Here is a 14506-nt window from a genome sequence, read left to right on the forward strand (position 1 = left end):
TATGCAACGCAATTATGAATGTGTTTTGTCATCAATTATTACAATGATAATGAGCATTTGGGACTGATATAGACATTAAGGCACATTTCTCTATCCTCAAGTGGTGGTCGTAAAATGTACATGCATAGTGTCTCTTAAAAAACAACTTTTTTTATTCAAGTTTCTCGCCAAAATCCAAACACATTTTCTTTTGTCCCCAGGACGCCATTAGTCTCGAGCCTCAACGGTACGTACGGTACCTGCGGTACTGTGGAAAAACGAGTACCGTCACGTCTTCAGAATTTTTGCATCGACTTGGTACCGAAGTATCGGTTCTTGTGAAATCCCTATAGAGAACCTGGAGCGCTTGGGTTGCACGGGTTAAAGGGACTAATGTAACTTTTTAAGCGTATAAATGTACCGGGTCGGGACACATGCGAGCTCGCATATGCGCATTCGCGTGTGGTCGGAGCTTCTCCTTCTCTGCTTGGCTTCACTCACACAGCGTGCGTTCTCGCGTACTCGCTTCACCTCTAGACGTGAACGCGTGCTCACTCCACACTGCAGAAGTTAGTTTAGCTCTGAGAATATCTAGTGAATGTTCAGTGGACGTTTGTGCAGAAATAACTGCTGCAGCTCCTCCAGACCAACAGAGGTTTTCCGTGTCTAGTGAAGTGACGGGGCTCTGCAGAGAGAAACGTTATCGTCTCGTTACCGACCGTGTGCCGGTGTCTCCCTGCTCACTCCGGCTGCGGGCTGAGACGACAACGTTACTCGCTGCGGAGCCCCGCTGGCTCAGCCTGCGCTGAAGCAGGAAAAGCCAACACTAGGATCAGCAGTGATTCATGGAGAGACCTTCGTCTGGTCAGCTAACATTACTGCCAAACAGCTGAAATATAGAGTAATATTGTGGTTTTAGCTGACGTCTGTCGCCTCACTGTTTTGAGCAATGCTCGTTCAGGTATATTTAGAGTGGGGTGATGAGGGGTTAAACACCGGGAACGGGGCATCCTGGTGGCACAGAGGTGAATAATCGATAATAATGAAAGCAAAAATGAGTTGCAGCCTTAATGCGCACACAGACACACAGAAGTTCGGTTTTATAATGCTGTTTATTCTCACAATTGATTACATTGATAAAGTGTACAAATCAGTGAGCAGCAAACGGAAGCCAACACATCCATCTGTGGGAAAGGTGTGTGTTTTCTTGTTGTTTATGTGTGTGAGCTTGACAGAGATGCTGGGAGTCTGCTGCAGTTACCACCATCTTCATCTTCCTCTTCACTCCTGTTAAACACATCAACAGCGGACTCCCAGCTCTCAGTGCACTGTACAAGGTGAAGATATATTCCTGTATCTGCCTTTTTTCTGCAAAGCGGAGCTTGTTGTAGCATTGTGAGTTAACCAGGGACTGAGACAATGACACCGAGTCAAGAGACTTTACTCGCCCCAACTAATAAAATCAGTATATACCTTTATAAAATAGAATAAATAAAATAAAAAATATTTCTGTTCAGTACATACAGTCGCTCTTTCAACCGTCCAAGGGCATGCAAGGCTTTTCACGACTTTCCTCGAGATCAAAAGAATGCATAGATAATTGCTCAGTTAAATTCAGTATCAACGTAATTGACAACCGTGAAATTTTCCTATCGCCTCTCCTCCTTTCATTATTTGCTCTCGTATTTTTCTTATCTACAACAACGTATATCAGTATTTTACACTTTGGCCATTTGGTGAGTTCTCAAAAAAAGGCATTTCATTACAAGAAAACAACAGGAAACTACATGAAAAGATAGCTTATAACAATGATTAATGCCAAATGTTACATTAAATTTATCTTATGTACACGCACATTTTGTCATCTCATTCACATTTCAACATCCTTTGTGACAAACGAAGGTGATGCGGTTGAATTTTTTCTCATCAGAATCTCAATTACACTCCTGGTTCCTGGCTCCGCAAGACGTGGAGACAACAAGACGCACCTACAGATGTGACAATGTGACCGTTCGCTAAGCCCCTCTCTCGCCCCCCCTTTGGATGCTGTTGCTACTTTCTCACATATATGCAGTTCACAATAAAAGGTGGCAGATTTACCACTCAAATAAAAGTAGTGGTTCTTTGATTTCACACAGTAAATAAAAGCAGCTTCTCATTTTAACCGCCAGCTGTCAAGTCTGGTGGCTGAAATGACAACAATCCCAAGCAGATTTCATCAGCTTGGTAGCTAGCAAATCAAGCGAACGATAGCTCCAGGAGTTGGTTGGAAATACCATCTCTGGCTGACTTTATAATGTCTTCTTCTAGATCAGGGATCAGCAACCTGTACTAGCAGAAGAGCCATTTTTCGGGCCAAAAATAAAACTAATGTCTGGAGTAGGGCTGTGTAAGTAGCACCCAGGACCATCTTACCGTGGGGAATTCTACACAAAGATATTAAGATATTAATAAAAAGACACAACCATCCAAACTATTCAGAGTATTGGTCTTCCTACCGCCCCGTACACACTGCTTCAACATGTGGCGAGACAGGCTGCCGTGCTTTGTTATGGTTTCTTAAACTGTGATTAGACAGTCGTTGTCCGGTGGAGGGTTTTAGCAAACGGTCAATTGTAGAGGTTCAGTATTAATCTGCTGCTCCACATCCAACAGACCTGCCAGAGGGGAAAATGTGTTCATGATTTTAGTTGCAATAAACTTCAAGACTTCATTAGTTATTACCACACATCCAAGCCTGTCAGATATGTGATAATAAGGAGCTAGCAGTGTCGAATTGAGATTTGTGTGAGAAAAAAACACAGAAAACAAACCAAAAAGCAAGTGATCTCGTGGCACCGAAGAAAACAGTAAGGAAGGAGGTGATGAAAAAACAGAGAAGGCGCATTCAAGTGTACAGAAACCCCTGGAGACAGATAGATAGCAGCCCAGGAAGGTCCTGTTAGTTTGAGTCAACATGTCTCTCTCTCTCGCCGAGGCTGGAGATGAAACCCGTCTCCTTCTCACAGGTCGGATCTCAGCTGCCGCCATACCCGGCTACAAAAACACATTCCTCCAGTCGTCTTCTTTGTACGATTCCTACGGCCTTTCTTGTGTTGCCAACCCCGATGTATTAGTGGTGGGATTTAAAGGAATAATCTGTCAAATTTCCTCCAGCATGTATCGAAGAGCAGCGGCAGCATGCCGACGTTTCCTGGAGTCTGGAGCTGTTTACCAGAGAGCAGGGGAGCAGAGGAGGGGTAACACTCCCTGTGTCTCTTTCCTCCGTTATGGCTATCATCTGTCGTTTTCTGAGGGATAACGAAAGGATAAAAACAAGCAAACAGGAAGTATGTGAGGGATGTTTCGGGTGAAAAGTCACCGCTCGTTTAGACCCTCCAGGCTGATTCTTGCGCAGCTGACGAGAAACAAAGACGTAAGAAGACGGGAAAAACAATGTGGCTTCGGATTTCTCACCCCTCCTGTAAGCAGCAGCAGTGTATTGATATCGTCTATTTTATATAAAAAGTTCATGCAGGATCAGTTGAACAGGTGTGTAGACTGACGGCCAATTCTCTTTAGTCTGTAGCAGCGTCCTTCTTTCATTCATTACATACTGATTTGGAAATCAGACGCGATGGCTTTCACGATTCCTTCTTTCCACTTCACGTTACGGTTTACAGAGGACGATGAGAGGGAGGGGCAGACGGGGAAAAGCCACTACAGACTAACAGGACAACCAGGTGAATGACATGGGGGGAGATGGGGGGGGGGGGGGGGGGGTTGGCCAGGTGTGCAAGGTCATGCTGGCAGCACAGGCACAGACACAAATACAATTAGAGCATGGAGAGATCAGCAATGAGCTCGCTCATCACACGTGCTGTGCTGGAAGGAGCACTTCCTACTTCTTCAGTTTTTGCTCTCTTCTCCTCACTCCTTCTCTGTGCCGAGGGGGATGAGAGTTACTTCTATGTACACGATCACCTTTACGATCAGGTGTTTCACTGTGGTTGTTCCTTCTTGATTAGAGTCTTTGTTCATCTCAGTTATTTTGAGGAAACTGATTTGAATTTCACCTCAAGAGCTGATGAACTCTTGAGGTGAAATTACAATTATTAGTCCAGAAAAGCGAAGGAATTGGGACAGCTCTGCTGTGTTTCCATGGTTACAGGGTTCTGTGGTGGTGACGTTTTTTTTTGGCAGCGATGTGGCAAGTTACCATGGTGATTGGGAGTTGTGGCAGGGAGTCGGTTGGCGGTTAACCGCGGTTACTGCGGCAACTCGGTGACGGGTCTCTTTTGTTTGAGGGTGTCGATGAGAGACAGGACGCCTCTCTTCACGCTGGTCGATACCCGACGGGACACAGAGTCACCGGGGGGTGACGAGCCGCAGGCCTTCTGGGAGGGGGGTCGAGCCACCAAACACTTCTGATACCGCAGCTGCAAGAGAGAGAGAAGAAGAAGAAAGAGAGAGACATATTGTAAATAATAGAGAGTTACAGCTGCTGAGTATACGACTGTGGAGGCGCCCGTGAGAGAGAGAGAGAGAGAGAGAGAAGAGGGAAAGCTGGACTGGTGCAGCTGTGATCAATAGTAATGACTGATGATTCTTGTCACCGTGAATCATTTTTAGTGTGTGCGTGTGTGTGTGAGTGTGAATGTGTGTGTGTGTGTGTGTGTGTGTGTGTGTGTGTGTGTGTGTGTGTGTCCATATATCCCAAGTTGTGATGTGTGATCAATAGCCCAGCCAGCAGTCGACTAATCTTGTGACTCACCCACAGCAGAGAGGGCAGAGGAAGATGAGTAATCTCCACTGATGGGCTGCATTATAGCAGAAACACCACAGAGGACGTTCCGGGTTGTGATTACGGACATTATAATGATAAAATAAAGGTATTATGAGTTCATTACGGTGGTTATTAATTCAATGCACATGTTTCCTCTTTAAAACTTTTCCTGTAAAGCAGTAAACAACGTGGAAAACAACTTTAAACAGAAAATCTATACTAGAAAACTTGCAAGGACGTCCTCTCTCAGAGACAACTGATGCTGAACACACACTTGAATGCATGTTTTACAGCAACAGTGATTTGACACAGGGCCCCATTACAACCTGAACAGAGCATATGGATTGGGCAGTAAAACAACCATCAAACTAAACTACAGGCGAGGACATTCACTCTCAGAGAGAGAGAGAGCGAGAGAGAGGCTCGAGACCAGCTGGTTTTAATAAGGTTATGCATATAGTGTAAGGTCATTTATGTGCCGTCTTGTGTTTTATGCTTGTATGTTCTGAGGATTTTCTGTTAGCAAACAAATCGGAAATCAAGCAATTCATAAGTTTAGGTGAAGAAAAAGTGTTGTTTCTACCATGAAAAGGTCTTCACAGAATTAATGTAAAGGGGCCGGTTGCATTTGTGTTTAATTACACACACTCCATCTCCTACAATCTAACTACCAACTCCTGACTTCACTGTTGTAATTTGACGTTTGATGCATGTACGTGCTGCGGGAGAGATCCCTTTATTTCTTAACTAACTCTAGTCAGAGTTGGCTCATTGTGTTCGATTCGTGTTGTCAGCTCCGTGTGACTCACCATACAAGCTGCCTGTACGGCCTCCGACACGTTCCCAGCGTTGGGCTCACACCAGAAGACGTGACAGTCAAAACGATGGCCGCCAGCGTCCATGACGAAGGCGAACGTGTGCACGTTGCGCCCGACGCCCATGAAAGACAGGAATCGAACACGACACTCCACCAGCACGTCCTCTTCGTCCTGCTCAGAAACATACCAGTATTCTTTTTTAGGATTTAACTGTCCTTCTTAAACAGGGAAGGAAAGACGTCATAAAAACACATTATTGAAGGAATTTACAATCCCACATTTTTTTCTACACTTGTGGGATCATATAGTTTCACATGTTCATAGAGAGGAGCAGCCTAGTAAAACTGTAGCCCTCTCATAAACAGGTCCACTGGAGCAGCTCGGCTTTAAGTGCCTTGATGTTACAGCTGAGATCTATAACTTATTTAAATGAAATAAAGGACATTTTATGTCATCTAAATGGTCGAACACTGTTAAGATTTAACATGCAGATTTAACGTGAGTGGTAGTCGCTCTTTGTCTTTGTCTCATTTCTCTGGATGGTCACCTGCTACCTTTCTGGTTGACAATGCCAGTAAAGTCTGTTCAATCAGGAGCATGAGTGACGCTTGTGAGCGTTTTCCACCATTTTTGTCGCCTCACACATTGGAATCGACAGTAAAGTGCGAGTAGCGGATAAACTTTAAACTGTGGTGACTGCTGAGGGAAATAAAGAGCAGACTCGACAAAATGTTCTGTACCAGACATAATAAAGAAGTCAGTATCTGAGGCGAGTAAAGCCAAATGGAGGAAGACACTAATCGCTCAAAGATGACCAAAACTCACTAGCATATATTGCGTACATTTTGTTGGGATAATACTGATGTTAGTCTGTAATAAAGTCAGAATCTGTACTAGAGGCCTTTTATCAGTCAAATCTATCTTGATCATTGTATTGAAAGGTAAAGGAAGGTTGTCTAAACAGAGGGGGTGAGACAACCTCACCAACCAGCCATTGGACGCTCCGTCATCATTGTTGTCAATTACATCCCACTGCCATAAAGTGCAGGAATGTTTAGCAACATTAGCTTTAAAAAAAAATAGTGGTTGTTTTCCCATAAAGCCAAACCTCTCCCACTTTTTGTCTTGTATATGGAGTTTGTTTTATCATATCTTATTGTCCCATGAGACAACTAGAAAGAACAGAGTGAAGAAAAACAGGGAAAGTTGAGGGTAGTTAAAACAGATGTGTGTCTCACCTCGTCTTTGCTGATGGTGACAGTAGCATCTGCCACATTGAGCGCTACCGGAGTCCAGTCCTCTCTGTTGGACGAGCCAATTAGACTGTCTATAGCTCCGTTCAGTATGTCCATGCCTGGAGCAGAGCATGTTAAACAAAAACAAATATAAACATTAAAATCATACCATCACAAGTTCATCAACACCAACCGTGTGCTTTGCATCTCGTTAAAGTTTGCATCAGTATTGTGTGTCAGACTAACCTATTGGTCTGGCAACAGGCAGCATCCCGAGGTAGAGCACCTGAAACTTCTGAACCAGCTCCGTCTTTGGTGTGGGGAACTCTGCTGGGGAGAAGCCACACACACATTTAATACTGTAGGTGCTCGAAAGAATAAATACTCAACTACATGTAAACAACCAACAATGCACATTTATAAATATCGGGACACTGACCACCTTCTTGATGGCTTTATATTTCTACCTAAATGTCACTGTGAAAGATTTTAACAAGGCTCTAAAGTGAAGAGCTGCTACGATTAATCGATTAGTTGTCAACTATTAAATGAATCGCCAACGAATATGATAATCGATTAATCAGTTTGAGTGTTTTCTTTAAAAAAAAAGGTCAAAATTCTCTGATTTTAGCTTCTTAAATGTGATTATTTTCTGGTTTCTTTACTCCTCTATGACAGTAAACTGAATATCTTTGAGTTGTGGACAAAACAAGACATTTGAGGACGTCATCTTGGGCTTTGGGAAACACTGATCGACATTTTTTTTTACCATTTTCTGACATTTTATAGACCAAACAACTTATGGATTAATCGAGAAAATAATCAACAGATTAATCAACAATAAAAAAAATCATTAGTTACAGCCCTATTTGAGTGAACAATGTGATGAATGTGATGTCAAGTCATTCTGGTCCTTGAGTTTGTTTAGTTTACCCAAGTTTAACAGATGCTGACAGCAGCATAATTTACTCTTTTACCTACTGTTGTAGGGCAGCGCTCCATGCACTACAAAGGAAGTATACGTTATATTCTTTAATTCTGCTTTTTGAAAAATGACTTCAAGATGAATCCCTTTCATACCTTTTCGTTAATTATCAGCTGCGACAGCGTGTGGCTGGTATTGTTTTCACCTTGTGAGTGGTTTTGAGTACTTTGTGTTTATAGTGTCTGTCTGTCTGTGGACAGATTTTGTCAACGTGTGAGTTGTAACTCAGCTCTATCTTAACATTTACAAACATCGTCTATGTTTTTAGAATTTCACCATGACATAGCTGATTAAAGGCTTTTTAACTTTTTGCCAGAAGAGTGCCTTGGACCTTTCTTCTATTTAGAACTTTACAGATGTGTCGTTGAGATCAAAATGAAGGCTGAGTTCAAAGATGTGTGTGGTCTGAGCAAGGGCGCCAGAAGTAGGAGGTTAGGAAGTGGGGAAGGGTCCACTGCCCCCTACTGTCACAGCGGACTATAAAAGACATATTCTCACAAGCTGCACATCCTGGTTCTCACGTTTGAAAAGCAAGTTTATTCTAAGTTTAGTTTAAAGCAGAGACAGACACCGCAGCCGTTTGATTTGACAAGCTGTCAGCAGCAGGCTGGACTGTTGCTGCGTCTTGTCCAATCATGAGTGTATATAAATGAGTGCAGCACAGCCGATCTTTTTTTCTCTCTGACAGAGTGACAGAGAGCCAACGGGAGAGAAAACAGCTAGTGATGACAGAAAAGACTCGCTGTTCTCATGTTTATGACTGAATGAGAGAACCGGTCTTAGACCAAAATATGCAGCAAGTCCTTTTTTCTTAAAAAGAAACAGCTATTTGTGTAAATATATACAGGTATATGTATGTATATGTTTTAGCCTACTTGTCTCTTCAACACTGCTCTCCTGCATTGTACTCCTGCAAGTACAAGAAATCTTGTCTCGCTGCCACCAGCATCTCTCGGCTGGCTACTTTTCCCATCTGTCGTCCTATTAAAAATGTGAGGAGCTCCCTCCGTATCTTCTCTGTTAATTTGAAATAACACTTGCACATTATGCTGGTGTACTGGACCATTAACACCTAGATCTGTAAACTGCAAACAGCTGTTAAAAAGGTACCCTGTGGCAGTTTTGACCACTAGTAGAGGCGCTAAGAAGCAATTGGCGTCACGCAAAAACCACTCGTACAAACAGATTTGCTCTTAAGTGGCTTGTACGAGAGATTTAGGAGAACTTGCCGCATTTGCTAATTTGTTGACCTGTTGTAGAAGTCATGTGCAGTTAGTCTGCAGTTATCCAAACCTAAGTTTTTCACCAATTTTGAGTTTGAAAATCCTATATAAATTAAACTTCATAATTATGTTGGCATTATCCTGTTTGACTGATGAGTTCTAAATGTATAGTCGATATCTAATATAACAATATCATCATGAATTCAAATCGGCCATTGATGCTAATGTATGACACTACAATATCAACATGGACATCTCAAACTGCAAAACGACCTAAATTATGCACTAATTGAAGGTTAATATGTCTCTGTATTTACAGTAATAAGGTCAACAGGAAGTTCAACCAGGCGCGTCATGGCTGACTTACTTCTTTTGAATGCATTAGCGTTTTAGGCCGTTGGAAGAGTGTGTGTCTTTAGACAGCGTGCTGATATATTGGCAGAGACAGATGAATGGGGCAGGACGCGTAGCCTTATATGGTATCATTGGGGCGTTAATTATGCTAATTTACTAACACACAGATGGCATTCACCATGTTTACGCAGGCCATGAACACACTTATCTGAATTTAGGAGCGTTTGCTGAATCTGACGTGACAAACCCGCGGGACGAAAAAAAGTAGGAGAAAGTTAAGACAAGAATCCGAAAATGTTCTTGAATGTAGTCCCAATGTTTTTACGAGCGGATACCCGTTTTGTTTCACACTATTTTACTGGCCAACAGTTGGCAGCGATAACGCACAAAGAAAAGTAGCGATGAACCGAAGCCAAGAAACAAAAAGACTGTAAGCGAGTACATATGGATGTAAACAATGCAGGATTTAAAAAAGTTGAATAAATAAATAATGAGGAAGGAAAAGCATTCAACACATTTGTCTGGCTCCAAGGACACTCAGTGGGTTTTGGTGAGTAACACCAAATGAAAACCTAACTTTGTTTACAATAAAACTCCCCAGGGCACCTATAAGGCCCAAACTTACTCACAGGGATGGTTGTGGATCTTTTGAAATACATTGAATGGTTTGAATTATTTATGAATCAAGCTGCCTTGCTGCCTATGTTCCTAACTTGTCTTGACTTTGGAGCACTACCAGAGGACATTGTGGTGACACAGCAATGTATTTGAGACTTTCTGCTCTGACAAATGGCCAGTTTAAATGCATGCAGTGTGCCAAAGTAGTGATGACTGCCATGCGTCTATTGATGCATGTCGCTTGTCGCACTCACGATCTCACACACACACACACACACACACACACACAAACGCGCGCTGAGGGAGGTACAGTATGTGTGAAGCCTACCTTGTAAAGGGAGATCTAGTCCTGCCTGCATCCTGTCCTGGAGAGAGCCTGCCATCGCTTTGGCATGCTTTCGCTCTGTCATTATCTGGAGGAGAGTGAGGAGCAAAAGCAGATACAGAAATATGAGGAAATGGCGTGTAAAAACAGAGCAGAATCGGTACACCGTGGCAGAGACACAGGGGAGGAGGAGGGTGAAGAGACAGAGAAAAATGTGTGAAAGAGAAAGAGGATGAGGGAGGAAAAAAAGATGAAAGAGTCAACGCGAAAGAGCTCACGAAAACCTCGAGCAGTTTCACCCCTGATACTGTCATGCTGTCTATTCATTTCACCTGGGGAGCCACACACACACACACACACACACACACACACACACACACACACACACACACACACACACACACACACACACACACACACACACACACACACACACACACACACACACACACACACACACACACACACACACACACACACACACACACACACACACACACACACACACACACACACACACACACACACACACACACACACACACACACACACACACACACACACACACACACACACACACACACACACACACACACACACACACACACACACACACACACACACACACTAACCAGGTCACACTCGTCTTTCCAAAGCACGGTAAAAGCTTTTCCTGCAGTGCAACTCACAGGGAGAAACAAAAGTACAAACGCAGAACCAGACCGACAAAAACAGCCAGAATCATTCTCGCACACACACGCCTGGAAATACGCCACAAATAAATTAAACATGTCCTTAATAAGAGTTTGTCACAGCAAATCTGCATCTCAGCAACCCCTGCTGTGCCCAACTCTACGCCTCTCCTTATTTATCCTTTTTTGTGTGAAAATTCAGTATTAAACAGACTCTATAATATATGTTCAAATGTGGGAGAGTTAGTATCAGCATGAAGGATGGGAAGAAGGACAAATGGCTCTTTCTCCACCCTTTTCCTCTATAACAAATGACATTTCAGGGACACGTTTTGTTCAAGTCAATGGTCACAATAAGGTGTCTGTGGGTTATAAAAACCCTTTTTTAATGCTAAATAGAATTGAATTCAACACCAAATTATGAGTCTACATAAACAAAGAAAGAATTTAAAGATCTTCTCCAACATCAGATTTCTAAAGCTATAAATGTGTTTTATGGGGGAACAAAGGGAAAGTCCATTAATTCCAAGCGAGTTCAGTGAATAAAGCCAGACACAATAAAAGACATGGTTTGAATACTGTTCTTTCTAACACTGTTTGCATTCATCTGTATTCATCTAAAAGTGGTCATGCAGTGCAGAGGAAGCTCTCTGATAACTGTGTTTAGGGAGAATTTTAGATGAGTTTAATCTAGTTTTAGGCCACTTTGAGGACTGCAGATAACGCTATGCAAAGATTAAAATATGAGCCTCGATTGTAGAATAGTAAATATGATAAAACAATACAAGAACTCTTGAGGCTGTGTATTCTTTCTCAGGTAACTCAACTACTGGTGCATGAGTAAATGTTATGAAATATTACAGGTGCCAGTGGTGGAAAGTAACTAAGTACATTTACTCAAGTACTGTACAATTTTGAGGTTGTACTTTATTTCCATTTTATGCTACTTCATACTTATACTCCACTACACCTCAGAGGGAAATATTGCACTTTTTACTTCACTACATTTATTTGACAGCTGTAGTGACTTTGATTTTACAAACAAAACATATGATCAACAATTAAATATGATGTATTGTTATATATTAAAGGCCCACAATCCCTGGGAGATCTCCTGAAGTCCCCTCAAAATTATATTTTTTAATCTTGTAGCACAATAATAACTTATTATCTTGATATACTTAAGATAAAAAATATATCATCTTTTGGGACCTTGAAGTTTCCATAATTAAACACTCTGAAAGGGGTAATTTTGCATATTGAGGACTTTTACTTTTGCTGGTAATACTCTAACTTTTGCTCAAGTAGAATTTTTAACGCAGGACTTTTACTTGTTACAGAGTATTTCTACAGTGTGGTATTATTAGTTTGACTTAAGTAAAAGGATCTGATTACTTCTTCAACCACTGATGGGTGCCACTTTCTTATTTTTCTGGCGTGTTTCAGTTCAGTTTGTTTGTAAAAATGAATTGTGATAATGACCATCAATGTCCCTGTTGAGTGGAAACAGTCTTTAGACAAGTTGGACCTTCATCTGAGTCTAAATGCCAAATCCAGCCCCCTCCTTCAGCCTGAACCGCTTACCCGAGAGCAGATCTCATGCAGGCTGGTGGCGATGGCTTTGGCTGGCGTGTCACAACGGAACACATGACATTTCAGGATCCTGGTGTTTTTATCCCGCGCCACATATGCAAAATCCCTGGGAGAGAGGAAAAACACAGGGTCAATAAAGACACACAGAAGGAGACAAAAAACCAGGGGGATGAAGATGAGCAAAGGCACTAGTTTCAGTACTACTCAGAGACTAGGAGAATTATACAGCATGTGTGTGTGTGTTTGTGTGTGTGTCCAGTTTTGAGACTGACAGCTCTTGGAGACAGATGAGAGATGAACTGACCTTTATCAGTCTGATGAATACAACAGGACACACACACACACACACATACATGCAGGTCGATGGACCCTAGAGATCAATAGAGCAGCGGGATGCAAGAGGGAGTTGAATGAGTGACAGCAGGGAAGAACTTTCCCCTGGGCCCAGTGGAGCCGAAAACTATTAAAGTCCGCTGAATAGAGGGAATGAAAAGAAGAAGGAGAAGGAGACGGAGTGGGAGAGGAATGAAGATGTAGCTGCAACAGATTAAACCGGTACAGGACACACACACACACACATACATGTATTGAGTTACGTCATTCAGAAACGCACATAAAACCAATCTAAATAACTTCCTTCAGACTGTGTCCTTCAATAAGGCATGCAATAGGAAACACGGGCCGGAGGGTTAACAAGATTTCTGAGCCCTGCACCTCAGGGGAAAGTCTCCTGAAAAGACTCCCACTTGAGTGTGTTTGCGTGTGTGTGCATACTTAAGAAAGTATGCTTGTAATGCTTGTAGACAGACAAGGACAGAGGAGGTCACCTTTAACTTCCTACACCTGTGAGCGTGCGTGTACAGCGCTACGGTACATCACTTTGAAGACGAGAAAAATACGAGACGCGGAGGAAATTAAACAATAAGGAATGACGGAGATGATGGAGAGATAACTGTAGGAGGGATGAAAGGAAGGAATGTGTTTACCTCTCTCTGTGTCCGAGGAAGCAAGGGAGGAAAGGAAGCCAGTTATTAGCAATAAAAGATAGTAGCCCCCTACTGGGGGACGAGGCACTCATACACACACCAACACTATGAGTCACATATTCTGTCATCTTCTTTCTTCTAACAGAACTATTTCCCAAAAAACAGCTGCAGAAAATGAAGAGGTGTAGCACAGGTCAAAGCAGCGATGAAGGTCATTTTTATGCATACTTAATATTTTACCAACAGTTGACAGAATTTGAATAAGATCTGAAGGAATAAAGAGGACTAGCAGGACAGAGAGATGTTCTGGATGGGCGCAATTAGCTTTAATTGGCTGTGGATGGTTTGTGTTTCCTAAAAGAAATAAAAGGAAATAGACTGGGAACTTCTAAAAGCCACATAAAAAAAAAGAAGTTAGTGAGAGGGGGAGTGAGTAAGGGTGAGGAATATAACGAGAGAAAAGTGAAAAACCGGGAGAGGAAATTGGAAGTGAACTGCAACAATGTACACGATAAAGATAAAAAGCGTAAAGACGAGGGCAGAATAAAACACCCAGATGAAGAGAGAAGATAAAAGTCAGAGGGAAAGAGAGGGAGAGAGAGAGAGAGAGAGAGAGAGAGAGAGAGAGAGAGAGAGAGAGAGAGAGAAAGAGAGAGAGCGGGGGGGAAAAGGGGGTGATATCTCATTTAGAATATAATCTCATCATCATGCCGACGCCCCTGAAAATGTCAAGGTTGCTGTGTGAATCTGTATGGCGATAATGAGTTTCATGGCACATGGGGAGAGGGGGAAGCACCGTGGTACCGCTCCTTTACTGACACAACCACTTTCACAAGGGTATAGTGTAAGAGTGAGTGTGACAGAGAGGGAGAGCGATAGAGTGGAACTCTTTACTCTATCCAGGCTTCAAATGCCATCGTATCTCATATCTTT

The 14506-nt window shown here is 42.5% G+C and overlaps 1 protein-coding gene across 1 annotated transcript in view; it reads right to left on the minus strand.

Annotated features, from left to right (window-relative positions):
- Window positions 1-1072: 1072 nt before the first annotated feature.
- LOC141765397 (amyloid beta precursor protein binding family B member 2-like) overlaps window positions 1073-14506 on the minus strand; it is a 39993-nt gene continuing 26559 nt past the window's right edge. Inside the window, exons 13-19 of the mRNA XM_074631451.1 lie at window positions 13574-13767; window positions 12579-12693; window positions 10306-10390; window positions 7044-7127; window positions 6801-6916; window positions 5554-5733; window positions 1073-4397 (exon numbers count right to left, since the gene is read on the minus strand). Of these exons, the coding sequence (XP_074487552.1) occupies window positions 4227-4397; window positions 5554-5733; window positions 6801-6916; window positions 7044-7127; window positions 10306-10390; window positions 12579-12693; window positions 13574-13767 (945 nt within the window). The 3' untranslated portion in view covers window positions 1073-4226. The remainder of the gene's footprint in view (window positions 4398-5553; window positions 5734-6800; window positions 6917-7043; window positions 7128-10305; window positions 10391-12578; window positions 12694-13573; window positions 13768-14506) is intronic.

Source organism: Sebastes fasciatus, chromosome 3 (genome assembly GCF_043250625.1).
Source record: "Sebastes fasciatus isolate fSebFas1 chromosome 3, fSebFas1.pri, whole genome shotgun sequence".
In the NCBI taxonomy this organism is placed as follows: Eukaryota; Metazoa; Chordata; class Actinopteri; order Perciformes; family Sebastidae; genus Sebastes; species Sebastes fasciatus.